The 27870-nt window shown below is 38.6% G+C and overlaps 2 protein-coding genes across 8 annotated transcripts; both read left to right on the forward strand.

The window, feature by feature from the left end:
* The first annotated feature begins 619 nt into the window (after positions 1–619).
* Positions 620–16814, forward strand: MEI1 (transcription coactivator). Of its 6 annotated transcripts, XR_015977359.2 has the most exons (19): positions 635–1063; positions 1156–1198; positions 2816–2937; positions 4510–4617; positions 6462–6606; positions 6915–7006; positions 7645–7738; positions 7870–8314; positions 8454–8596; positions 8794–9152; positions 9536–9703; positions 13427–13717; positions 13804–13984; positions 14065–14258; positions 14357–14401; positions 14488–14573; positions 14661–14775; positions 16119–16212; positions 16297–16814. XR_015977359.2 is itself a non-coding variant. In XM_008783393.6 (18 exons), exons 1-18 carry the CDS (start codon positions 872–874, stop codon positions 16396–16398), a joined length of 2904 nt encoding a protein of 967 aa, XP_008781615.4. In that variant the 5' UTR covers positions 620–871; the 3' UTR covers positions 16399–16814. The 6 variants fall into 6 exon arrangements, 4 of the variants coding, with proteins under 4 accessions (XP_008781615.4, XP_038989439.3, XP_088576552.2 ...); XM_008783393.6 differs by lacking the exon at positions 14661–14775 and having other exon boundaries at positions 620–1063; XR_003384552.4 differs by lacking the exon at positions 14661–14775 and having other exon boundaries at positions 14322–14401.
* Positions 16815–17577: 763 nt separating this feature from the next.
* Positions 17578–27260, forward strand: NADK2 (NAD kinase 2). Of its 2 annotated transcripts, none has more exons than XM_008783391.6 (8): positions 17578–18208; positions 19754–21718; positions 22921–23042; positions 23126–23267; positions 23354–23578; positions 24370–24444; positions 24924–25025; positions 26904–27260. In XM_008783391.6, exons 1-8 carry the CDS (start codon positions 17981–17983, stop codon positions 27105–27107), a joined length of 3063 nt encoding a protein of 1020 aa, XP_008781613.3. In that variant the 5' UTR covers positions 17578–17980; the 3' UTR covers positions 27108–27260. The 2 variants fall into 2 exon arrangements, with proteins under 2 accessions (XP_008781613.3, XP_088576550.1); XM_088720424.2 differs by having other exon boundaries at positions 17752–18874.
* The last annotated feature ends 610 nt before the right edge of the window (positions 27261–27870 follow it).

Here is a 27870-nt window from a genome sequence, read left to right on the forward strand (position 1 = left end):
TCTTCTGGGATAGTCAGGGACACCTGGGGTACTCTCTACGCTGTTTCAGCGCCCCGGTTTGCCTGTGTTTCTTGGGTACCCCCACCCCTTGACTATCTCAAAGTAAATTTCGACGGTAGCCGGTCAGTGGATGGCGCAGCTGGAGGGGTTGGATTTGTGATCAGGGACCACCTTGGCAGGTTGATAGCAGCCGGAGGGAGGCGCACGCCAGGACTCACAGCGGTTGGGGCAGAGTTGCAGGCAGCCTGGGAGGGTATATCCTATGTGCGGCAGGTACTTGGTGCAGAGCGGGTATGCCTTGAGGGAGATTCATCTGTGGTTATCGACTGGATCCGAGGGGCGGATCGATTTGGGGATGGTCACCCCCTCATCCGGGAGATCCGTAGGATGGTGCTACTGTTGGGCGATGTTCAGATAGGACATGTGTTTAGGGAGGCGAACAGGGCTGCAGACTGGGTCGCCTCTTTTGTCGCTCGGCACTCTGGGGATTTTACTTGGACGTCAGCTTCTGATGTTCATCCTTTGTTGCATCTTTTACTTTTCCGTGATTTAGTAGGTTGTACTCAATTTAGAGCAATATGAAATGAAATGAGTAACCGCTTTTACCAAAAAAAAAAAAAAGAACGGGAAACCCGCAACCGTTATGACGGTTCCTATAATGCTATAAACGGCCGTTACCTTAAACCTTCGGCCTAAGCTCCGAGCGCCGAAGCAGCTCCCCCCTCCGAGTCCGGCCGTGGCGACGGTAGCCGAATAAAAAGCCGCAGAGCCCAGCAACCCCCATAAAGAGGGAAAAACCCGTCACAGAAGCACACAGGGGAAGAAGGCGGCGAAGTGGAGAGAAGAGAGAAGAAGGAGGGAGAGGAACGCGATGGCGTCGTCCGCGATGTGGAAGGGCACGTTCAGCGGTGCGAACGTGTTCCTCTCCCGGAGCTTGGTTGCTCCCGAGGTGTTCGACGCCCTTCACGATGCCCTCCGCCTCAACGGCGCCCAGGTCTTTCTCTGCTGCGACCCCTCCCGCTCCGGCCCTAACGACTACCACGTCATTTCCTCCCCCGACCATGTGAGCCAAATCCATCTTCTCCTCCGGTCCCCTTTCATCTTTTCTGACCTCAATCCATGTTTTTTAGTCTCCCCTTACTTTTCTATTTGCAGGAGAAGTTCGAGGATCTGAGAGCCAAGGGTTGTAATCTTCTGGGTAATCTCGTCACTTCTTCTCCACATTTGTTGCTCGCGTATTGATTATATATCGTCTTTGGGGTATTTATTGAATTTGGGCTCTGTCGGTGTTATTATCTTGTATATCGTCGGCAAACAATATTCTGCTGCATCAAGGTGCTGAATTTTTACGTTGAATTAAATTTTCTCGCAATCTGATAGCGTTAATAATCATGATTCTTGCAGTAATTAGGGTTCGAAGATGCATTGTGTATGAAAATTGAAAGATTATTCATTTCTTTATTGCAAGAACAATTAGGATGCTGGGCAGGGGCTTTTAATTCCTTAGAAAATTAGAAGGTTTATGGACATCAGGACATCTTCACTGTGCTTTAGCTCTAGGAACTGGTTTCTTGTATTCTCAAGTTTAGAGAATAGCTTAAATCAATGTAAATAAGTTTTCTCCCTTAGATCAGTCCACCATCAATGATGAGTTTAGTTTCTTTAGATCTAACACCCCATACAAGCATATGAAATTCAGGTTGTGTAAAATTTATTAATTGCTTTGGTTGTAATGCCTTGTGGCGAGATTCAACAAATTCTTGACGGAAAAATACCACTTAGTTGTCAGATTGGAATAAAAAAATCACAATGACGACCATCAAGACTTGTCTTACCTACTACACTTTGCTTTATGAATCCTTACAAGTATGGCCAATTAAACATCAAGAACATCCAAAATTGGCTCTTTCTTTCCTAACTCTCTCTTAAAAACCAAGCATTTATGACGCTTCGCTTGCGCAGAAAAGGGTGAAGGGGGTTTACATACAACCGGGGCAAAGTGGTTTATGATTGAATCTCAGAGGCATTCTTATCATTTGGTAGATCCAAGTCCATGGCCTATTTCGGGTTCACTCGGAGCTTTGGCAACCACCGTAGGAGGTGTACATGATTAAACTAATTCCCGAACATGATAAAATCAGTTTCTGTCCAAAGTAACTATGCCAAAAAAGGAGTAACTATATCAAATAAGGTAACAACAGATAGTCTTTGAAGGTTCTACAGACGTGCAAAGAGTCCTATAAAGAGAGAAGGCTGGATGAATGGAGAATTGCATTCATCATTTAGGCATAATTTTGGAACATAAGGAGCCAAATCAGAGCACAAGGTACAGTTTAGCTCCATAGCCCTCTCGTAACCCATGTAGGGGCTGATATACTGGCACAATCACTGGCATTGTGGTTTTTAAATGAATGGTTACAAAACTCCATGTCATAGCATTGCTTACATGAACATGTAAATGGACGAAGCTATGCTGATATGTTTTATTTTTGTAATCAGTAATAGTATCAATCTGTTAATGCTAGATACTTTATTTTTAAAAAATTGACATGATTTATTAATCCTGAGCTTTTGTTCAACGACTGCACATTTGAAGTCAACTAAATCTGCGCAAAGCAAGAGCTCTTGGCAGTCGAAATTTTGATAATATGAAAATCATAACTTTAGACATAAATTTATGCAAAAAAGGAAACAGTTTAGGTTGACTACCACTGTTGGCTACTAATGCTGATTACCCTTTAATTTTGATTTGCACATTAAGGTTTCTTTCTTCACTTTCAGAATTTACCTTTCCATCATTTATAATGTTTGACAGGGCCACAATGTATCCTCTCTTGTGCCAAAGAATGTCGGATTTTGCCTAAACAAGGCTACACCTGTTGCCTTGCAATGGATGGAGTAAAAGTGCTTGCATCTGGATTTGAAAAGGAAGAAAAGGTGATAACCTAGATGAAATGTTCCTGCTTGTCCTGTTTTTTATGTTTTTAAACTGTGGGAACTATTGAAGGAATTCCACTTTAATTCATATTGTTAGCTTGAATGATTTGCCAAAACAGGAATTAGAAAAAAAAATTAGGTGAGCCACCTGAAAATTTCTAATTATCTTGCACTCTATTTGAGAATCTTGAATGACTGGTCATTACAAGATACCTTGTCTTATAATGATTTAATTCCTTTCTTGATAACTCTAGGATTGCCCATGAACTTAATATCAAGTGCACAGGCTTTGGTAAGACCATCTAACATGTTCATTTGCAGGGATGTAAATGAGCCAAGCTCAGCTGAGTAGCAGGCTGCTCAGGCTTGGATTACTATATAGAAAGGCTATTTGAGCTGACCTTAACAGAATGTGTTCAAGCTCAACCATAAGTGATCTGAGCTGAGCTTGAATAAGCTTCTTCCTGGGCTGAGCTAGCTTGTATGTATTTTTGTAAGCTCCTACTAGACCTGAGCCATGTAAGGCTATTACTGTGCTGATCCCAAGCTGTTTATGAACAGCTCTGGTCATTTGCAGCTCAGTTATGTGTTGTAACTCCGTGTGATTCATAAGATGTAGAATTAGTGCTAATTCTTCAATTGCAATTCAACAGTTGAAAGATAGTAATTTGAAGCTCTGCACTCTTTGTTTTAGATTATCATAGAACCTTGTTGTGGTGCATGTTAAATTTTTGCTGAATAGTTCCTTTTTGTACTACCTTTTCTGACATGTGGCTCATGCAAGAGATGAAAGTTAAATGAGATGCTTTACTCACAGCCCTCACTGAGTATCTGGTTGATATCAATGAATAGGTACCATATGGAGCACAAGGAGCTTCTAATTTCTTAGTGCGCATTTTTCACTCCATTTTTTTGGTTTCTCAGGGTGGGGAGGGAGGGAGGTGTGGTGTGAGATCTGCATATCTTGTAACTGATATGCATATTATCTGTTGTCTATGCATTCTGCATGCCTGTAAAAGTTATTACAGGTTCTTACAAGGGCCTGTTTGGTTCCACTTATTCTTTCATATGGGATGTGGTATAGTGAATTAATTCTCGGACATTATGTTTCTTTTTGTCAAGTATAACAAGAATTTAGAAACTTTTCATTGCTCATAAAGATTGACGCAGTCAATGCTGACTCAAATGGACTATACTTTCTAAACTCCAGTTATTCCACCGGGAAGAGATTGGGCACAAATTATATATGCAAGTTTTGCAATTATGTTAACATGACTAAGCAATAATGTCATGTATTCACCGAAAGAGTTCTTTATTTTATGCTTCTAGAAACTGACTGGTATAGTGGTTTGCTGAATTTCCTAAGCTTTTGAATATGTCGGACATGTAATATGGTTTTCAGTCGAACAAATCCAACATGTAGTGGTCAGTGGTAACGAATTAAATGAAAGGATGAACCACAGTTTTCACTTTTTAGATGAATTAATCCTTATGCTATTTTTTGATGACAAAATCAAGCTTCTTCTACATGTGCCCCAAAATGATTTTGTATCTGATCAACTTTTTTTACAGGTTAAGATTGAACAGCTAGTGACAGCTATGGGTGGAGCATTGCATTCCAAAGCATCTGTGGATATTAACTTTGTCATTGTAAAGAATGTTTTGGCTGCTAAGTACAAAGTATGCTTGAACAGTTAACAGAATTATATTTCAGGAGATTGTTTCAGGTTTATGAAAATCACTCATAGTTTTCATTACTATTCTACTTGTCTGTATTTTGTATATGAATGCTAATTTATTGGACTATACAGCTTTAGTTGATCAGTGTTGTATCACTTTTGTTGAAAATCAGCATATCTCACGTTTGCTTTCAAATATTAGTCTGGATACTTAGATGGCAGAAGGCATTACTGTCTAAGAGCTCTCATGGGAAGGACCATTACGATCGAACCTTACTCTTATTTTTTGAATTATGAACCATAATTCCATGACATCCTGTCCCTCAGGTGGAATGAACTACCAGAGCTTTTTGGTTTAAGTTGGTTGGGAGATGCAACATAGTCCTTAGGTTCTATGTCTAATTAGAATTGGCCAAGAAATTTTATTCGACATTGTCTGTTTGTTTTAGTCAGGGGAAGACTTCTTAATCATCAAACAAGGTTTAATTTTTGTTTGATGGGGTGGATGGCTCGTGTTTCCTCTGTCAATTAAATTAGACGAATTAAATGATTATATCTTGCTTGTTTTGATCTGCTTGTTCAATTTTGCATTATTCTTTGGCATGTTTCTTAATTCTAGTATTGTAGGAACTTTCCTTACTTTACTTTGCCCTTCTCCCTTTTGTGTGTGTGTGTGTGTGTGTGTGGCTGTTGGATCTTTTGGGATTGCATTATTTAGATGAAAAGATTTAGAGATAAAGCTAAGAGCTTTTGCCACTTAGTGCTAGATTTCTTGCAGCCCCACCCACCTATCCTCAAAGGAAAAAAGTTGTGTGCTCATGCATTGTGAGATTTTTTAGCAATGTTGAATTTGGGGACCTTGGAAGATGGATTAAATATGATAAACTTTATCTTTCACCTATCAAAACATGAAGCTTCTTTCATGTTGTAACTTATTATTATTTTTTTAAAGATTAGTAGGGGCTAATCCTTCTATCCTGTACCCACCTGCCTGTTGAGGGCCAATGTCAGCCAGAATTGAACCTCTGCCCCCTTGCCCACGTGCAAGGGTGATACCATCTGCACATGGGCTTGGTGGTCTTCCAAATTGCATTTTTCTAGATATGTTTTCTACATCTGTGGCTGACCCTCACTATTTTGTATTTCGCTGAACAGGATAAACTGGTTAAACCTAATCAAATAAGAAAGTGCTTTAATCTAGTAACTGTCCTGCCATGTCCTTATTTGAATACAAGTGCAGCATTTACTGTTCTATATTATAACACAACTTGTCACTTTTATCTGAATTCTGCAAATTTTTGCATCACAGTTATCACCATTTCCTGCCCTTTTGAAGAAACAGATTAGTTGAACTGTCTATATGGACCTTTTATTGATGAAACTCAATCTATGATGAAGCATTAGGGGGAATGAAAAGTTCCATGAGAAAATATTAAGTGCAAGCCGGAAAATAAATGTTCCCATGTGCATTGTGAAGTATTCCAGGTCACAGTTATCTGGAACATGGGTTAGACTAGTGTACAGACAGCCTTTATGATTTGACCAAGTATATGCTACAGAACTTGGGCTGGTTCTTTCAACTCTTATATGTGTCAATTGCTGGAAGCTTGTACTGATCAAGCTTCATGACTCATTAGAATTATCTTACTAATACATTTGCTAAAATCGTCTTCAACACTTTTAGCTTTCATCTGTCACCAGTTGGTCACATTTTAGTTGTATTTCGACAGACTGGTACTCTTTTGGGCTTTTTTTTCTTTTTTCTATTTATTGAACGTATGGGTAGTGCTAGTTATTTATTCTTTCCCAAGCAGAATTTTGATTTGTCCTTTTTGTATGGTGCAGTGGGCTTTAAATGTTCTTAAGAAACCAATTGTCAACATGAGCTGGTTGACTCAATGCTGGACCGAACATCGTCTTGTGCCTCAAGAGACTCACAGGATTCTCCCTTTTACTGGCTTGACTATTTGTGTCACTAGGATTCCTGCAGGTAGGCAACTGGATTGTATTATACATTTATTAAAGTGAGGAACAACAGCTTCTTTTAAATTTTAAAGATAATCTTCTGGTAGTAGTCACACAGAACCTACATTAATGATTGTGATTGAATGAAAAGGTAATTCAATAATGAAGTGAATAATACTGTAAGATGTTTTGGTAGGATCTGTATTAGTACATAAAAGGGTGCATCCCCCTTCTCTCTCTACGAACTGCTGAATTAGGTAGTGACTGTTTATAAGTTGTGCTCGCTACTTTAGTATTAAACTTTCTGTCTTAAAGTGATGTTCATTTGCTCAGATGAGAGGAAGGAGATGGAAAAGCTAATCAAACAGAATGGTGGCCATTATTCAGCTGATCTTACCAAGAAATGCACTCATTTGGTTTCAGATATATCCTTTAATATTTGGTAATATCCATTGATCATTCAAAATTCTGCTATTTTTCAAGTGAGCCTTGTTGTTTTTTGGTATAAGTATTACTCTATGAAGTCAAAACTTCTAAATTTTACTGCAACTTGCAAGATCTGGTTCCATAAGTAATTATCAATGGGCTGTTTATCATGCCTGCAGTGGACTATTCTTAATAGGATGCACATTACTGTATGATATTATAACATACACCCTTTCTCTAGATGAGCAGTGCTAAATCTACGATTTTGTGTAGGTGAAATCTGCCTACATGTGACATGAGCCACTTGAAAACCCCCTTGGTAATGTAGCTTCTGTTGAGAAAAGAGGGTTTTTTGGGGTTCATGCAATGTTTGTAGGCTCTGTTACATCACGTCTATATGTGAAGCTCACCTGGTGGACACAATGTGATAGCTCTCAATTGTGCTGAAAGATCTTTTTGTCATTGACATGTAGGATACCTTAAAACAGTAGCACTTGTAATTATTACCACTGGGATATGTTTCTACTTGTTAATATTTTTACAAGATCAGGACTGCGTCTCTGCTGTTGTCATGTTTGGTTTGTCTTCTTTGGTAATTTTATGTGATGTTTATAAGTTATATCCTTGACATTTGTACGCTCCTGTGGGTGACAAATACATGGTTGCCGGAAGATGGGGTCATATTCATATTGTTACCCGAAGATGGATTGATCAATCAATTGCTCGAAAAGGTAATATCTGCAGAAGACCAAGTTGTGATTTCGCTTGACTATGTAAAACCTTAGCATTTTATTACTTTTGCTTGATAGTCATCAATAGACTCAATATGATATTTCCTGACTATTTTTTGCCTATTATGTAGCTTGTCTAGACGAGGGACTATATCCTGTTCATGGAAATTCTGTTTCATGTAATGAGGTGAAAGGTTCCCAGAAGGAGCAAAAATCCCAAGATCACAGTACTACAACTTCACAACCTATACCACCGACAATGATTGAGGATCTAGAAGCTACTTTGTCACAAAACATATTATCGTCATTCTCGGACGCTACTAAGATCAACAATGAGGGCACTGATTCACCTGCCTTAGAGACAAAGGATGAAGCAAAGTTTGAATCTCATATTGCTGAGGACTCTGAAACAGAAGATAATGACCTTTATTTGTCAGATTGCAGAATTTTTCTGGTGGGTTTTGAGGAAAGGGAACTGTCTAAACTAGTCACTATGATACGTAAAGGCGGGGGTTCTCGACATATGTTATTGAGTGAAAAGCTGACACACATTATAATAGGTGCACCATCAGAGGTGTAAGTTTCTCTATGTGTGCCGTTAGATTTTTTGGAAAATAAACAAATTTTCTATCATTTACATTCCATATTTAATTTGCTGATCTAGGAGCTAGTACACCTACTATCGGAACTCATAGACTGTTTGATCTTTTTGTAGTGAAAAGAGAGAGGTGAGGCGCTTAGCAGCTTGGGGTGTCATCAATGTGGTAAAGTCTACCTGGCTGGAAGAATGTGATCAGGCAAAGAAAGAAGTTCCTGTATCCCCCAGGCATATTGCATCTGAACTTCTTTTTTCAAAAGGTATTAGCTTTTGTCTGTTGTTGTTTTTGAGTTCCATCTGCTTTTCATGCTTTACCGACAAAAATATATTAACAATGATATTTCTATGCTGCTTCAGTCATTTTGAAATATGTAGATCTTTTTGATCTGTTGGTATTCTTACTGATCTCAAATGTCAGCTTGATTTCCCCCTTGATTTGGTTTTCCTGAATTCATAGATTCTACATGCATTCGTGTGGAGCCATCTACAGATGCTTGTGGTATCAAGAAGGTGAAAAGCTTTGCTGGCGTTTCCCATGTGCCGGTGGTTCATGTTTCAGAGGATAAGAATTTTGAAGCAGAACCGTTATTAGAAAGAAAAAGAGGAAAAGACAAGACTGAAAATGGTTTAGGTGGCAGCAGCTCAGAGGAATTAGCGACTAAATCTGGACCATCAAACCATTTCCATGCAGCAAAGAGTGTGAATAAGGATAGGTGCAAATCTAGTTCTGGCACTATGGATGTTCAAAATATCAAATCATCAAATATATTCAGGGGAAGAACATTCTGTTTTTCAATCTCGTTCCCTCAAGATCGGGTTAGTCAGTATTTTCTTTTCCTTCCTGACAGTATCTTCATTATAATGGCACTCTTTGACTTCTTCTCGGTAGCTTATTATAGAGCCAATTAGTACGACTCTGTATCCTGCCTATTCTTTACGACAGTAATTGACAGCTGGATCAGTGGGATAAGTTGGCGTGAAATTTACCACTTGTCCTTAGAGTGTTAATTTTGTCATGAAGTTCTATCTGTAATGGCTTATATGCTTGTCTCCGTCAACAGTTGAAATCCAAGAACTGCACATTGTAATGCTCCAGTTTGCATCATTTCTCTTCTGCCTTCAACATCTTGACGTTGAAGATGGATACTCTTCTCTAATTTCATCTTCTAAATTCAGTTGTTTTACATTGTTTTGATCAGAGGGCTCAGATTATTGAGTGGATCAGGCAAGGAGGAGGTGTAATAGTTGATAATCAACATAAGATGAAGGTGCATTTCATCATTGAGCGCCATGGTGTATTGCAGATTCGTCCAGATGTTACTGAGTCTACTGTTGTTTCCACTCACTGGATACGCTGTTGTTTAGAGGTATGTAAAATGTTTATTTTGGCTGGGCTTCCTATCATTTAACTTCACATTTTTGTTTCCTCTGGATGCAATATGTTGAAATTTACCTATATGCTGCTCATATTTGAATGTCTGAATTTGTTTGGGTGATGTTAACAAAATGTTGAAATGTTATCAAGATCCATCCTGAGGTTTTCTTAGCGAGTTACCCAATGTGTGCTTAGTGAATATGATGTCTGAAACTTGTTCATTTTGTTTCTTGATTGCTGGAATTGGATCGCAGAAGTTTGGTAACTACAGACAGCAGATTGTGGAATTCCATTTATCTAATGTCTCAGTTCATTGCTACCTGAACTTGGATGGTGCATTTTATTTACTCAACCTTTTCAAACTGTTATCATTGGCTTCTTACACCAGTCTAAGAATCTGTTGCAAAAGACATGCAAGTGTTCATGATTAAAGAGTCCACTCATTCCTGTTCATAAGACTACAATTCGACGATAGGACATCCCAACTCCAGTTCCTTGGTAACATAATCTTGTTCCCACAACATGAGTGTTATCATAGGATTAATGTTGATGATCATTGAGTAACATCAAATTTTAATTCTGATTGGGTAAATTATGGAAGCAGTTGAGGTTAAGTAGCAATAATGCAAATGACCATCTGTTCCAATCCATGTTGAACATGCCATGCTCTGTGGGCTGGTGCAAGCACTGGGAACCTATTTGTTCTGTGCTGTAATATGCTGTGATTTGTAGGGTATCATTGGCATGCATCAACGCTGCTGGTTCAGCAAGGTCTGATACAGCTTGGTAGGTGCCACTTGTTACTGAGCCAAAAAGTGTCTATTTTATTTATTTATTTTGTCATGCCGCACCCTCTGGCCCTGGCACCGGAATCCTTAGCTTAAGACGTACAGCTCATGGGATCAAATATGGAGAAATGTGGGCATACGATCACTTATATTGGTTGTCTTGTCATCGAATTGTTCAAAATCAGTGTCAAGTTGTGGCCCACTCAAGCTATTTTGACAATATTTTATTTTTTGACGTAATTTTGGAACCAGTGAGAGATAAGCATGAATCTTAAATTAGAGGATTGAGTGGAGACCTTGCTGTAGTCAAATTTGGTTTGAGGACCTGCTGCTTGGGACTCGGGAGAATGGCTCATAGAATGAAAATGCTCCTGGAGTCTGGCTGAATTGGATCTTAGTGTCATTCCTTTGGAAAATTTAAAACTCATGAAATGTTTGGAGCATCGTTGGTGTGCCTGAACTTGGCAGAATCATGATTGGTGCTTACTGGAGATAGCACTACCTGCTGACATGCTAATGGCGGTTACTGTAGTTGTGTCCACCTATGTTCCATTTCTTACTGATACTGATGGTTTTTTCTGCTGTCCTTGTCATTTGGGTATATATGAGTGTATATCTAATGGAATGGTTTGGGACCTATGATCAAATTATCATGTTGGTGGGACTCTAAGAGGTTAGGTATAGCAGGCCAAAGCAAATTGGGATCATTAAGGTGTTCTAACTTTATGGCTTGCTGCCCTATAACAGAAAACATGACAGATTCAAGCCCTGACATTAAAAAAGGGGGTTAAAAGAGTGTTCTGATGTGAGGTTTCTACTTTTTGTTTTGGAAGCTAGGATTTAGAGTTAGGAAATGACTAAAAAAGGTTAAAGAATAATTTCCTCATCTTAAGGGGCCATAGCTTAGTGCAATTATAAAAAGGCTAGGGCTGACGAAGCATGGGTTCGAGTCCTAGGGCAGCCACTTTGTGCAAAAAATATGCCAAAGGTTAGGTCTGTCCCCAGTCCACGCCTCCCAAGGATCTTGGATCGCCAGGACCATAATTGGGTATTGGTTCTTTAACAATTTTCTCATCTTACATATTATGACTGTTTGATTCTTTCAATATAGGTTGACTAAATAAAGGACATATTCAACCAAAACTCCACAAAACTCAATACTTTTGAAATAACAATATAAATTAGGAGAGTAAGAAAATCTATCTATGGTAGGTCAAAATTTAAAACAAGACTTTGGAAACTCTCTAATGCCATGTTCTGTCCTTAAATATTTGGATAAATGTGGACTTCTGGACCATCTGAATGACGGAGCTCTAAATTTTCTCCTTTGTGCTATATGCAACAGTTCATTGACTTGGATCATTGTGGTGAGAATTTTCTTGTGCAATCTAAGACCTTGACTACTTCGTCTCATGCTAGCTTATTTTTACTTTTTGTAAACATCGTATTACTAATAATTTTGTTTCTGTTTGGAGACCTCAACTTTTAGTGGAGCTGATAGTGAACTTATGGTGGTGGCAGTGAGCACACCTAAGCAATCACACAACTTATGCATCAGAGGGACATATGAGACAAGAACTACCTCAAAAGATATAGTTATTTTGGATTAACCAAAACAAGAAAGGGAGAAAGGGCAAGCTAAGGGCTTGGGTTGGGTACTTTTCTATCCTCATCGTCTCTTATTGTACTTTAACAAACTGCACCTCTTAAAAACTGTGCATCATTCTTATTGGATTACTTCTCTCCTCATTTCTCTACTTGCATCCTTATGGAGTTCTCCTGTTGTGAGATAATGCTACTGTACTGAACCTTTTCCTTCATAAGGTTCTTGAAATCCTAAATAACCTATTCCTTCATAAGGAGGCTGTCGCTATTGCAGTATCCACCATCCCCTACCTCCTGTTTGCCCTCGCAGGGTCCTTTAAATAAGGGTAAATCAGGTTTAGTCATTTTGGTACTCAATATACCGTGGTTGCAGGATTCTCCAAAAGGACCAAAACCCTAAACACTCATTCAGTACACTATACACATGGAAATCTTCTGATCTCTAAAATACTCATCCTTGACCAAGAATCCTTGATGCATAAGATATGAACATAAAATGCCCTTGGACTTTTGCAAATTGGCCTTCAAACACAAACTGTTAGAATTCAAAGATTTTTTTTTTTTCACTACCAGAAACTGTATTTTGGACACCCAAATATATTCGTTGAAAGCTCGACAAAATAAATCTTCTTTCAGAAAAGCATAGATTGCATGCCTTAACAATAATGCAAGATCTCACCAATGTTAACTCATCCTCACCTAGGGATCATCATTGTGAATGCTGACATCCCGTGTATGTAGCAATTATGTCAATTAGCGAGTTTTAACAAAATTACCCAGATTGCTGTTGTTCTTCCACAAATTAATCTTTCAGGGTATTATAATTTTCAACATGTTATATGATGCCTATCTTACCCTCTTTCTCTTCAAAGGATGCCTGTCTTTAGGTATGGCTGTTTGGATTGTTTTATGCTGTAAAAAATTCAATAGAAAATTGTTAATGAAAAGAGTATGCTGATGAAGTGTAGATGTGGAATATGTGCTTGCAGATACACTAACTATTCTTTTTTTTTTTTGTTGGTATGCTTATCATGATATTGGCCGCATCTCTTGTGTGGGTATGCACGTCTGCATGTGTGGATGTGACTAGCACATGTTACATATATGCATACAACAGTATCTATTATTCTTATGAATGTATGATTTTCTATATATGAGATTGCTAGCACTCTCTCTCTCACTCACTCACTCACTGTATATACATTTGACATAACATTGTTTGGCTAAATTTACAGTTTCTTTTATTCTTGAAATCATACGCCCATTCTTTGGAACACTATCAGTCTACAAATGCTCATGGTTTCTGCACTTATTTTGAACAGGAGGGCTGCTTACAAGATGTTGGGAGCCACATTATCTACTCTCCACTGCGCTGCCACATTCCGCTGCCTGGGTTTGAAAGCCTCCGATTCTGTGTCTCACAGTATGAAGTGAAAGATAGGCTATTACTGAGAAATCTGTGCTTTACTTTAGGGGCTCAATTTACCGAAAAGCTGACTAAAAAGGTAACCCATTTGTTATGTAAGTTCGCCAGTGGTCCAAAGTATGAGGCTGCCTGTAATTGGGGGATTCAATCAGTTACCACTGATTGGATTACTGAGTGTATTAAACAGGTATATCTCTGCACTCTTTGGTGATGTAGCCTTCAGACTGAAACCTTATCAAGCAGCTCTAGTCAGTCATTCCAAATGATTTTCAGGATATGATGGTTGCTCTAGATCCATTTCGTCCAAAACCAGCTACTGCTCAGGACAGGGAAGCGGGCCTATGCACCGTCAGTCAATATCCTACACAGGCAGCTTGTATGGTTTCAGGAGGTGTTCCATCTCGGTTGCTTGGTGAGTCCCAAGGGCCAATGGATAACTCAAAGAAGAATTCTGGTAATTGTCTCCATGTGTCAGTAAGAGCAAGTTTTCCTTTTGTTTGATTGCTTTACCAAAAGACTATTTGGATTGAACAGGCATTATGAATGACAGCCTCTGTGAAGAACCAGAACATTTGAGTACTTTTGGCAAAAGGTCCAGGTTATCAGAATGTGTCAGTAGTGTTGATGCATCCAAGAAACACAAAGTACCAGAAAATCTCATGGGTGGTTCTAATGCTGTTCCTGATGTGGCAGATGCCATAGAGGACCTGCTAGCTCAATCGTCTAAGGTACTGATCCAATATAGTTTTTGTTCTTCAGTAGTCATGCACTACTGACCTTTATTTTTTTAGTTTTATTTTTATGCTTTTGTCCCTTTATTTGCAAGATCCAAGACTTGAAGTCACCTGGAAGATCTGGCTGCGATCGAAGTGTATCCTTAATTTTGATATGCATTCATTTGTGTACGACTAATCATACTGGTAGATGCATATGTAGCTCTTTAACAGCCAGCTCCAGATATACTCACATGATCATACTATCCTTGGTCAAGATAATGATAATTCTCACTCAACCTTTGGGATTTCACGGCATTGGTTAAGCAGGTAGGCTGCAACACATTTGTCTTTTGGGCAAAATTATATCATGTGTTGTTTTGGTTATACAGCGGCTCAATACTTTTTTCTGTGCAGAAATATTATTTCCCTGTAAATACTGCAAGTTTGTGGTTCAAACCAGCAGCTGTTGAACATGTTGCACATTACAACAATTCCTTAGATGCAGTTTATAGTGATTAAGCAGGAGAAGGCAAGGATATCTTATCTTGACTTGAGAATCCCATTTATGTGCCTGCATGTGTGTGCACTCACATGCACAAACATGTGCATATGCATCCCATCCGGGCATGCATGCACATGCTTTTACACATGCTCGCGCATGTGCACTCATTCGTGTGCATGCGCGCGCGCACAGAGAGAGAGAGAGAGAGATTATATCTTATGCACATTAGTGAATTCTATGTAAACTGGCTTTCTTTGCAAAATAGGCTCCGATTTTTAATATAATCACAACCAGTTACACAAATGAAGGAACTATTGAAGGCTTTGGGCATATTTTGATGTAAAAGACACTACTTCCCTGATGTAAGTTGAAAGCATATGAAGTGTTAGAACTTAGAAGGTTGTGGATATTCTATTTTGTAACTTGAGTGAGAAATCCCTCTGATCTTATTTAGAATCATGAAAAATTGCACAACGGAAGAAACTATTAGAAGTTTTCAACACAGTTCTTGGTGTAAGAGACCAGAATTTCCCACAGTGTAAAGAAAAGAAAAATTGATATGCGATTAGGATATTAGTATTTTAGTCTGTTTCCTGAATGAGAGATCACTTCCAGTAAAAGATGCAGCTATTAGGATTCATTGTCAGTGTGCTTTATTTTGAAATTGTTTTTCAGTGTGATATATGGTGATGCATAGATGTGCTGCTGCAAATTGCTTTATTTTTGGAATCTGATGTCATGATATTTGTTAATGCATATATAACTAGAATTCTGTAATAAACAATTGTGGGTTTCTTTATTATGTTCCACTATCAATGAAGAATTACTGGATTGAAGTTTTGGCACCATCTTATCTGCCATTTATTTCTGTTGGTGATACCTTTTGGTCTCTACAACGCTTCTGTTCACAATATTCCTACTCAAGTTACGTCTACAACCACATTCTGTAAAAAAATAATCTCATTTACTCTATCCTTCTATAAATTGCAAGTTAATGTTTTCTTGCTAAAAAGGTCATGCATTGCTTCTCTTCTACAACTCTGTCATGTATTTTTATGCTTAATGTCGCGGAGCTTCTGATGAATGATCGCTAAATTAGCATAATATGGAATGCGGCCTAAAACATATTTCCATTCATAGATACTTGGATCATTTCTTCTCTTCAGTATCTTTAATCTAATGAGCTTGGTGCCAGAGCATAGAATCTAACATGTTAGGCTTGTAAAAGACCATCTAACATTGCATTTACATTCACTCTCACATGCAAGCAAGCATGCCTGCACACCAAAGAAAAAGCCCTATGTGACAGTGGTCAATCCTTTAATCCATGACAACTTATTTGTTGCCTAACTGTGATATCGTTTTCTTAGGCCCCAGAAACAGGATACTGTTCCTAATACTACAGTTGATGATGGAAATCCTGGTGCTTACGATGCTTTCAGTGAGACACAGACAGAGTCTCAGGTCTGTAATCGGCCTTTGATTGCTAGTGCTCATTCAGTAAGATGAAGAAATCCATTTTTCACAAATTTGTCTTTTGTGGCTTAGGTGGTTGGGTATGAAGAAGATTTGTCGGGCAGGCAGAAGATAATTGATAGAGTTAGATCTCAAAGCATGACTCTTACTCCAGACAAAGGAAATGAATTTTAATGTGCCTGTGGGCAGTTGCTATTGCAAATCAATGTAAATCTTGAGTGGACAATCTTACCGTCTCCCCAAGGTCTATAAAAATTGCCCTCTTGATGGACAGAAACAATACCGCCTTCGACTTGTACTACTCATGGGGCTCAGAGATACGTCCTGTTCGTGCTTTAGCAGAAACGGGCTTTTACGTGAGCAAGGATGATGGTATCTCTGCTGGTTTTGAGACTGTTCATTGATGTAAGCACTAGTTTATCTTTTATGTTGGTTAAGCAGCTGTGGCTGATCCAGATCTTGTACATGTAATACAAGACATGAAAACGGTATGAGCACCTTGTAGAATGTTTAGCGAGATTGTTTTGTTTCCAAGCAATTGTATCCGACTTGCTAGGATGGCCAAGTGGAAAATGCACCTTTAATTTAAAGTCCTTGATGCCGGTCTGCTTTTTTTTATGCTAAGGCTAGTCTGCGTTGTGTTTCGCAGAATAAAGTACATCAAGTGCACTATGTGGTGGTATATATGCAAATCAGTCCTCCCAATGGTAAGAATCATGAGGATGTCATGCTATTTGTACCTGTTAAGTTCCTCGATTATACTTGTTCATTTATTCAGCCTTGTCAATTGGTAGTACATTAAAATTTTTTAGCCTTGTAAACTGAACCGACGGCCAAAATGGTTTCTAATCACGCATGCAAATGTCATGACAATGTAAACCTGGTTTCTGTATCCATGTCTGAGAGGGAGGGGATGCTGTCAGAGCTCAATATCGATTATATATGTTCTCATCTCACTCAGGAAGTCGGGAAGAGACAAACCCAAAGAACATATGTCTCCTCTCTAAGAAGTCTAGATGCGCCTGCAGGTTTGATTTTAACACGCTTCAAACAACGTTCTCCTTGGTTGCGTCCAGGACCATTCCATTTGGTTGTGAATTTGTCGCCAGAGCTTGATGCAAACCAGCCACTTGTCGCATCAGAGTAGAAGTGCAATAACTAGATAAACATGCAGTGCTGTCATTTCAATGGACACCGGAGTGCGGATGTATTAGTTTTAAGTGTCACGTATTTATGGGCATGAATATGACCACTCACATTGACGTGGCAGCACATGGTTGGTTCTGCTCAGGTCATTCAGACCATTTTGGTGTACGCGGTACAGGGTATGATTTCTCTGGTACAAGGCCAATCGGCTCTGGCCCGGACCCATCCCCACATCTCAAATAACGACCCAACGGCGATTGGGACGCGCTGCTCTCGCCTGGGCGGCGGAGAAAATTAGAAGGAAAGAGAGACCGGCGCATTATCCGATTCCAAGCTGGGAGAGTCTCTTAATAAGCGTCGGTCGCCATCTACCCGCAACCTGAACACAATCTCAACGAAAAACTTGTGGATGGAAACGATGGTATCCCGGCGCCGGACTTCTCCCCCACCAATCAATCCAAGAAGAAGAAAACCAAAAGAAAACTTCTCCCCTCTTCTTTCCTCTCCGCCGTCCCAAATATTTCCTTCTGCTGCTGCTGCTTCTTGGTGGTTGCAGTGATCTTGGATTCGGAGGGATCTCTCATTCGGTTTGGATCGGATTTGGGATCCGATGCTGGCGGCCTGCGGGTGCCACGGCCCACTGAAGCTTGGGATTCTTCCCGGCCAGAGGAGCCGGTGCGCCGGCGACGGCGGATGTTTCGAGGGTTTTCTTGTGTTGAAGGGAAGATGGTGGTGGAGGAGAGCGGGGCGAGGAGCGGCGGATGGGGAGACGCCGAGGTCTGTCGTTGTTGCGCGAGCCCGGCTCTCCAATTTCTTCTCCTCGCGTTTAGAATCTCGGGTTCGTTCTCTTTATCGCCCTCTCGCTCTCCCTCCCTCCCTCTCCCTCTCTTTCTCTCTCGAAATGGGTTTCTGTTCAATTTTGTTTTCTTGAATACAAGCTACAAGGAGAGGTTTGTATCTCGTTTCTTTTGTTGAATTGTTACTAAAGCCAAAACATTTATCTAATCTTGATTCTTGTTTTGGTTTTCTTTCTAATTTGTCCCAAACTGATTTCGGAACTAAGTGTTTCTTGGTTTATTGAATAATTCATGGAAAAGAACTGATCTTGGTGTACTATTGTGATGACAAGTGTAATTACGAACCCCTATAGAGTGTGCTTTTCATTCATCCACTCTGATCACATTTTGGTGCTAATGGGATGAAGATGATATTAGAAAAAGCGGCGAATTTTTGGAGATGTTTCTTGACCAATGTTCATGTCTTCTTCGAAGGATCCATTCCTGGATATATTTTCATTACTGAAGTTTTTGGTGTGTCGGTTCAAAGATTCTTAAGAAAAACGCTCAAGTTCACCTGTCCAGTTACCATTCACTACACTGATCCTACAAGGCAGTCGGCGATTGGTGGAATGGTACCTAGGATCGTCTGACACCACTCACCAGCCATGCATTCACCAATCTCTGACTGCCATGTAGGATCGGTGACATGGGTGGTGACTGGAGAGGTGATCTGCTCATTTATTTAATTTTAATATGTGCTTTGGATTGTTCACTTGACTACTGATATTATACTGGCTGTTCAGATGGCTTAAAACAATGGTAGAAGGCTTGTTAACTGCATTTTTCCCCTTCAAGAATCTTTTACGAGCTTTCCTCGAGTTTCATTATATAATTTACATGTTGCGTCTTGGGTTCCTCTTTGAATTGATGGTGTTTATGAGCAAACACAGTTGTCTTGCATTTGCCTATCCATCATAAAAGCATCAAAATTGAGAAGAAACTGATTGGCAACATTTTGGTTTTTAATCCATATCGTACAGTATATACTGTATACAGTCTTCGATGTAAAGACAGCAAGCTAATTGGATAGAAGTATTAAATATTTCTGAAATATTAGGGAGTACCTTTTCTTTGATTCTCGTCAATCACACACTTCACTAAAAATCTCATTCTCACTCGGTGCATCCACTGCAGCTTTATCTCTAACCATCTTCCCTTAATTTTGTAAACATTCAAACAATCTCTCACCTTCCCTTGAAATTGTTAAAATCAAAGTTTTAAATACCATGGGATGGGATTGTCCTGGTTTTTCTATGGAATGAGTCTTGCTGCATATTGACACTCGGGGAAGGCTGATGTCTTATCCCATCCCGGTCTATTTCATGACTTTGTCCCGTCCCAACACTCGGGATGGTGCCCTGTCTTACACTTAGGATGGTGCTCTATCTCAACACTTGGGATGGTGGGATCCCGACCGTCCCACTAAAAGTTAAAACCGTTGTCAAAATTTTACCGAGTTTGCACAGAGTGTTACTAGGTCTATAAAATGTGATGACATCCAGCTTATTTTGACACCTGATATATGGTCATATTTTATTTTGCAGACCTTCCAGACTATGGATATGTCTCAACTGTTATGGGTTGGTCCTGTTCCTGGTGATATTGCGGAAGTTGAGGCATATTGTAGGATCTTTAGGGCTGCAGAGCAACTTCATACTTCTATAATGGATACTCTTTGCAACCCAGAGACTGGAGAATGTACTGTTAACTATGACACCCCTTCTGAGGATATGTCCTTATTGGAAGAGAAGGTGGTTGCAATACTTGGCTGCATGTTAGCATTACTAAACAAAGGCAGAGAAGATGTCCTTTCTGGAAGGTCTTCTTTCATGAATTCATTTCAGACTGGTGATGTAAATATTTTCGATGGTAAGCTTCCTCCACTAGCTGTTTTCAGAGGTGAGATGAAGAGGTGCTGTGAGAGTCTGCAAGTTGCACTTGCAAACTTTTTGATGCCCTTAGACAACCGCGGCACTATTATCTGGAGGCGATTGCAGAGGTTGAAGAACGTTTGCTATGATGCTGGATTTTCACGTGAGGATGGCTATCCATGTCCAACAATATTTGCAAATTGGAGTCCGGTCTACTTCTCCACTACAAAACGATATGCAATGCCGGAAGATTCCGAAGTAGCATTCTGGAGGGGAGGTCAGGTAACTGATGAAGGTCTGGCCTGGTTACTGGATAGAGGATATAAAACTATTGTAGATCTCAGGGAGGAGGCTGTCAAAGATGAATACTACCAGTCAGCTGTTGATCAAGCTGTTTCATGCGGAAAGATAGAAGTGATAAATTCACCAGTTGAAGTTGGAACTGCACCTTCAATGCAACAGGTTGAGTGGTTTGCTTCATTGGTATCGGATCCCAACAGAAGGCCAATTTATCTCCATAGTCAGGAAGGAGTTAATAGAACATCTGCCATGGTTTCAAGATGGAGACAGTACGTTACACGCTCCTCAGTGCAAGTTGTTCCAAAACAATCAGTTGGTCTTAATGGCAAATCATTGAAAAATGGCAATGGTGAGAAGCCTCAAAGCAAGCAGAGTTTTGTCCCATTAAATTTAAATGGTGATTTGCCTGTGGAAGATAAAATTGATTCACAGTCTGACTCAGATACACCTTGTAGCTCTAGTGGAACAAAGAGAGAAAAAGGCATTTCGGCTGTATATAATGAAAACGAGAATGGAGAGGAAGCTTCCAGGCTTGCCTCCGCACATAATGCTGTAGCTCACCATGACAAAACTGAAGATGCTGAGGCAAACAATTTCTTGAATTTCTCTGTGGATACTGATCCATTCAAGGCACAATTTCCTACATGCAATATTTTCTCCAAGAAAGAAATGTCTCAGTTTTTCAGAAGTAGAGAAATTTATCCTAAGACTTACCTTAATTCTCAGAAGAAAAGATTTGAGGTATTTCCTATCTCAGGAGAGATGCACAAATCGATTGTTCTGAGCAGCGGAGTCCTTGCAGATTCCCTGTCAAAAGGGTGGATGAAATTCAGAAATTCAAATGGGAGACCTACTGATGTGTGTACCGTTAGTGGTGACATCATTGGGAAATCTGTCAGCAGCAAAGATTCTTCTTCTTACAGTGTGAATGGGAATGGGTACCATGGTGGGAAAAGTTGCAGCATTGCTGTTGATCCCAAGATTTCTAGTACTAATGTTAGCAATAACTTCAGTAGGCAAGTTTTATCTACTTCTGTAAGAGAAAATGTGAGGAAGAATGGTAAAGGTTCTATTGATTCAGATAGTGATTTGGATATTGTTGAGGGTAATATGTGTGCTTCTACAACTGGTGTTGTCAGAGTTCAATCAAGAAGGAAAGCAGAGATGTATTTAGTTCGTACTGATGGCTTTTCTTGCAACAGAGAAAAGGTAACTGAATCGTCTCTGGCTTTCACACATCCAAGCACCCAGCAACAGATGCTCATGTGGAAGTCTCCACCAAAGACTGTATTGCTATTGAAAAAGTTAGGGCAGGAGCTTATGGAGGAAGCAAAGGAGGTAACAGTGACAATATTATTCATTTTACACTTGTAGAATGAGTCAGATATGTTCCTGTTAGCTACCTATGTGCCTTTAAAGTTCAAACTATGACTAATATGAACAGCTAGTAATGGAGATGCTGAAAGACAAATATTGATGTTTTGTATTATTCACACACATAGAAGGAACTCTCTAATATACAAATCTTTGAATGGAAAGGCTTGGCAAAGTGTTGAGTCTTATAGGACAGGAAAGTGTTGAGTCTTATAGGACAGGCTTGGCAAAGTGTTGAGTCTTATACTTCAATTAGTTAACCAAAAATAAATTAGTCTGCGACCGAGGTTTCAATAAAGGTGTTATTCCATTATAATAGACTCCCACCAAAACTTTACGGACTGTTATAATGATTATAACAGCTGTTAGTGCCTCATAATGTACTATTTTAATTTTTTACATTAAATTAATCACTGTTAGGATGGCTGTACTGGTGGCATTATAATGGAAAAATAACAGGCAATAATGGAAAAATAACAGCTTTATTTTTTCCAATCACTGTTCACTTGATAAAAATATATATATATTTGGATCTTACAATCTCTTTTAGAGGGAAAATTGATGAAAGAAATTACTTTTGAAAAGGAAATAGTATTTTATTAAGAGAAATAGTAAGAATGAAAATAACCGCTGTTATTTGCATGGTAAGCACACTTTTACCATGCCAGTGTTCTGTTCGCTGATGGTGTAAAGGATGGATCCAGTCTATTCCAAATCAGTATATATGCTTTATTGTTTAAAAAAAAAAGATTATCCAGATTGTTCCAATTTATCTTGGGAAAGCTTTTCTTGAACTTAGCAATTCTTCAGAACAAGTTGAATAATGTGAATCCAAAGTTCTCCTGGCTTTTTTTGTGCAGAAAGCTAATGAACAATTAAATCAGACAACTACTAATTTTGATGGCCTATTTTCTGTTGCCTCAAGCAGCTTTAGCTGTAAACTAACACAACTTGACACTCTTTATTTATCTTATATAAACTAGAACTGTCACATTGAGCTTGTAAATTTAAATAATTGAAAGGACGTGAGGAGAAACTAACAATGTGGCTAATCTCTCAACTATAACATCTTGAGCATGAGCATATTAATAATGATATTCTCTTTTATCAAGTTGTATATGTTTTTTGTGCTTCAGCCATTTCAATTGCTGCTTCTGGATCTGCAGGTTGCATCCTTCATGTACTATCAAGAAAAAATGAATGTTCTTGTAGAGCCTGATGTCCATGATGTATTTGCAAGGATCCCAGGTTTTGGCTTTGTCCAGACCTTCTATAGTCAAGATACCAGGTATTGAAGTTTATGCATCCAGAGATCCAAGCATTTAAACATCAAGATCTATTGCTTACCACTATTAAGTGTTCACAATGCAGTGACCTTCATGAGAGAGTTGATTTTGTGGCATGTTTGGGTGGTGATGGTGTGATTCTGCATGCATCAAACTTATTCAGAGGAGCGGTTCCTCCTGTGGTCTCTTTCAATCTTGGATCTCTGGGATTTCTCACCTCACATACTGTATGTTCCTATCTGTTCTCGTAAGAGTCTGTCTTTCTAGGATGCTCTGGTTCTTCTCTATCTCATATCTTTCTGTTATGTCACAGTTTGAAGGTTACAGAGAGGATTTAAGGGCAGTTATCCATGGGAACAATTCACTGGATGGAGTTTATATAACTCTTAGATTGCGCTTGCGATGTGAAATATTTCGCAATGGAAAAGCAATGCCTGGAAAAGTATTTGATGTTTTGAACGAAGTCGTTGTTGATCGCGGTTCTAACCCTTATCTTTCCAAAATCGAATGTTATGAACATGACCACCTTATAACTAAAGTAAGACAAAAATGTTGTCTGTCATTTAGTCTTTTCCTATAATTGCATTTAGCATTGAAACTTTGTGTTTTTACTGTGCAATTTGTTGTCTGTGTTCTATGTTTTCTTTTTTCTGTGTCCTAGCTGATGTTAGTGACAGATCCAAAGCGATTTTTCTCCACCTTCTGGGCACTAGCTAATGTGGCCAAACACCTCATCTAAATGAGGCTATGGCAGGGCTGCTTAGGCTAATAATTTAGGTGATCAGTATCTTCAGCATAGGTGACTGTGCTGGCATATGGGTGACGACCTAAGCTCGTAATGGAGGCTGAAACTGTAGCCTATCACTATTTGTTATTTATATCATACATTGTTGGTTCAAACCAGTCACTAACTTAATTATCTTGGTTTATACATTGTATTTTCTGACTTTTACATGCTCTTGCTTCGTCTGTTTCCATTTGAACACATTGCTTTTCATCATTTATTTGTTGAGGTTTGTGAGAATGGTCTTGTTTGTAGTTATGTGGTGGTTTCTCCTCTGGCATATACCTTATCTTACATGCATGAATTTTTTAGGTGCACGCTTACAAAAATAAATTTTGCACTTGGTCAAGGAAATTGAATTTCATCTTCTCAGAAAAGATAAGCCTGAGTTTTCTAGGCAGTGAATGCTAGATTTGAGAGTTTTCCAGCCTGGGTTATTTTTAGCATTTTGACTATCTTGCATGCCTTGCTATTAACTTTGAATTTCTCAGTCTTATTGCTTAACTAATGCTGCATTTTGTATCTGATTAATCAAAAAATGCTAGGTGCAAGGCGATGGGGTTATAGTAGCCACTCCTACTGGCAGCACAGCTTACTCAACAGCTGCAGGAGGCTCAATGGTCAGTAGTATTTTCTGTAGATTTTATTTTTATAATCAATTTCACATTCCTACTTTTGGAAAACATGTAGGCTGTTGTTGGTTAGGGAATAATAAAAAGTGGATTTGAAATAGTTATGCCACAAGTTGTTTTTTTTTTCCTTTTGTTTGGATACAATTTCTGGAAGAACTCAAGTCTGAGGGTGTTTTTGTCCATAAAAAGAAGGAAGTAGGCATAATGAGAGCTTTACACCAGGAATAACATGATAGATTTCCCTTTAAAATAGTTAACCTTGCATAAGCCAGTCTTGCCGGAATAACTAACTTGTGCCTGTTCTGTTGCAAAATCATGCTTGTATGTTACCATTTGTATAGCACACTCCCTGGTTGTATTTTATTCTGCAACTTTAGTTTTTGTTGGTTTTTATATTAAATTATAACCTTGGAAGGTTTTAGCATAAATTATTTTTTGTAATAATATTGTTATAACTTGACCTGCAGGTGCACCCAAATGTTCCATGCATGCTCTTTACTCCAATCTGCCCACATTCTCTGTCATTCAGGCCTGTTATACTTCCTGATTCTGCAAAGCTTGAGCTTAAGGTAAAATTTTCCAATCTTTAGTCGCAAGATTGTGTCTCATCATTTTCCTTGTTGTATTGGCTGCTGAAATTAGCTTCAGATATCTAACTTCAAATTGAATAGATCTATTTTTTCTGCTAAATTACAAATTAATTTCTCTTCAGATTAATACATTCAATCTTACTGCTATGCAACTGAATAAAACTTCAAATTAGGTAGATTTAATCTTGGTGCTGATTTGTGACGAAATTCATATTTTCCTTAAAAAAAAGTAAATGTGTTTATAGAATACAATTAGTTGGCTTATCACATGTAGAACTGAGTTGTTTCATGCTAACTTTTTAGAAAACAGGGGCATATAAATTCCAAAGTCATCCACTTTGTTTGGACACAACTAATTGGTTCACTGTTTAGAACCTTGATTATCTCCATAAGCTTCAAAAGTTTACCATCTTATTGCTCAAATCTCTTTCCTCCAAATTGCACATGAATAATTCCAAAAGATTCTTTTATATATATCCTCTGAACCTTTTTGCATGTATGCTTCTATAAACATGTAATTTTATCTAGTACCTCTATAAATTTCTCTTTCATGCAGCTATACCGTTATCATCAATTTATGTATGTTGGGTGAAATACAATTTATCTGGGTTAAGACATAACTCAGCCTGCAAAATTACAAATGCATCCCTTCCTAAAGTCGGTAGTTATGGAAATCAAAAAGATGTTTGCTTAAATTTAGAAGATGAATTTAGATTTACAGCTATATGTTACTTATCTGACATTTATAAACAAAAGATCAACAAAGGTTATATAATTAAAAAAAAATTTATTGAAGCGTACACAGGTATACAAGAAAAAAGAAATATTTGGAAGTATATATGCAAAAAGCCCTATGTCAAATGCTTGTGAAATCCATGTTGGAGAGTCAGGTAAAATAAAAATTTAATGCAATCAATATAAGAAGTGAAGTCTGGAAATTAAATATATATCGATTCTGAAATTAAACTAATGCATGTAGTCAGGGTACATGAAAAGCAAATGTCAGAAGCTCTGACATCTATCCAACGGATAGCCACCTTTACAAGCATAGTGTGGATACTTTTTGCTCTATGATGTGTAAGTCTACTAGGGATCGTATGAGATGTGATATCATAATACTTGGTTTTTGTTTCACTCGTCAATATGTGATGCACTTTAACAAGCAAATGGTTGTAGATCCATAAAACAGAAGAATGCACCATTTTTTTTTATGCACCAACTCAAAAGTTCCTGCTTGCCCTAGCCAATTTTCATGGCCATGACATCTATCTGATGAACAACCTGGATTTGAAAATGTTTAACGGATTCTGTTCCAATAAAGAATAAGGAGATGTATTGATTAGTTTCTAGAAGACACTTCCTGTAACAGTAAGGTGCAAGGCTTCCTATCTATCTGGATCAGCTTAAGAATACCATCTTCACCATCCACTGAGCACAGATCTGCATCACTTTTCCCAAGTCCCTTGTCATAACAAAGAGTGATCATGCATTTTCTGATGTATTTTTTTTCTTATTTTTAAAAATTCTGCCACGTAAACCGTCTCCCCTTGGTGCAGTTGAAAGTTTTAAAAGAAAGCAGTGATGACAGCTTTTCTTTGTCCAGTCATATTGGCAAAAATTTGACCTCTGCTATATGGAGTTCCCATCTGGATATATAGCCTGATCCCATTATATGACAGGGAACTCTGTTGAAGCTTAGGTCACAAAATAGAGGCTTGCTGTCTTGTCATATTAACAAAGTTTTGATGCTTCTTAAGTTCAGTGGTTATATATTGCTCTCCAGTATACACATTTCGCACACATCAAACTCTACTAATCAATGCTAACATTCCACTGACTTGCACATGAATGCACCAGATTCCAGAGGACACAAGAAGTAATGCATGGGTATCTTTTGACGGCAAGAGGAGGCAGCAGCTCTCTAGAGGAGATTCTGTTCGCATTTCTATGAGTCAGCACCCACTCCCGACTGTGAATAAATCTGATCAGACTGGTGACTGGTTCCGTAGCTTGATTAGGTGCTTAAATTGGAACGAGAGACTGGATCAGAAAGCATTATGATGGTGCAGGCACAGTTGGTCTCCAGCAGTGTACATATTTGTACAGTTTTCAAAATTACAAACAGCAGTTGAGTAAGCAATCAGTTAACCCAGCTTCTTGACCAAAATGTGTACGGGGACTTCCATCAATTTTAAAGGCATAATACAACCAAAATTATACTCCTCTAAGTATAATCAATATGGATTGATTTTATTTGATATGATTAAGATTTTTATTTAATTGATTTTTTATTGCTGTTTATCCACCAATAACCGTCTCTGTTTCATACATTATCATCCAGAATATCAACATGATTGAAAATAGGGGTGCAACTTGGTTAGGCTCAACCAGAACATGACCTTGACCAACCCAAGCTGCACATTGGGTTAGGTTGGGCTGAGGTTTTATATACATGGGCTGTCTTGGTCTCAAAAGTCTTGATGTGACTTGTAATATAGAAAGGTTGTAATGCAAAATATGACCTAATCTCTTGCCTGACAAACTAATTTATTAAACTATTTGTACTTTAAGCATTTGTTTTCACAAAAGACATCTTAATCATGTTTGTCCGACCCTCCCACGAGTTTCTTTGTATTCTTCCATTAATGGTCCAACCAACTATCCAGAAGGCAATTCCATGATCAATTCAGGTGTTGGAGATTTCAGCTTTGAGTTAAATTTATCTATGTATCTTTGTTTATCAATATGTATTTCTTTGTTGTGACTTTGGTTTTGCCTTTGCAATGATACCTACCAATTTTTTGGAGAAAAACAGGTTCTGGAC

The sequence above is a fragment of the Phoenix dactylifera genome, chromosome 4 (assembly GCF_051530095.1).
Source record: "Phoenix dactylifera cultivar Ajwa chromosome 4, Ajwa_hap1_PhDact_Kaust_v1.1, whole genome shotgun sequence".
Lineage (NCBI taxonomy): Eukaryota > Viridiplantae > Streptophyta > Magnoliopsida > Arecales > Arecaceae > Phoenix > Phoenix dactylifera.

Coding starts and splice junctions, on each gene's coding strand:
- MEI1 (XM_008783393.6), top strand. CDS start 872: ATGGCGTCGTCCGCGATGTGGAAGGGCACGTTCAGCGGTGCGAACGTG. Junction 8,315..8,453: donor ATAGGTGCACCATCAGAGGT/GTAAGTTTCTCT, acceptor ATCTTTTTGTAG/TGAAAAGAGAGAGGTGAGGC. Junction 16,213..16,296: donor AGACACAGACAGAGTCTCAG/GTCTGTAATCGG, acceptor TTTGTGGCTTAG/GTGGTTGGGTATGAAGAAGA.
- NADK2 (XM_008783391.6), top strand. CDS start 17,981: ATGCTGGCGGCCTGCGGGTGCCACGGCCCACTGAAGCTTGGGATTCTT. Junction 18,209..19,753: donor CCTCGCGTTTAGAATCTCGG/GTTCGTTCTCTT, acceptor TTTATTTTGCAG/ACCTTCCAGACTATGGATAT. Junction 21,719..22,920: donor TTATGGAGGAAGCAAAGGAG/GTAACAGTGACA, acceptor CTGGATCTGCAG/GTTGCATCCTTCATGTACTA.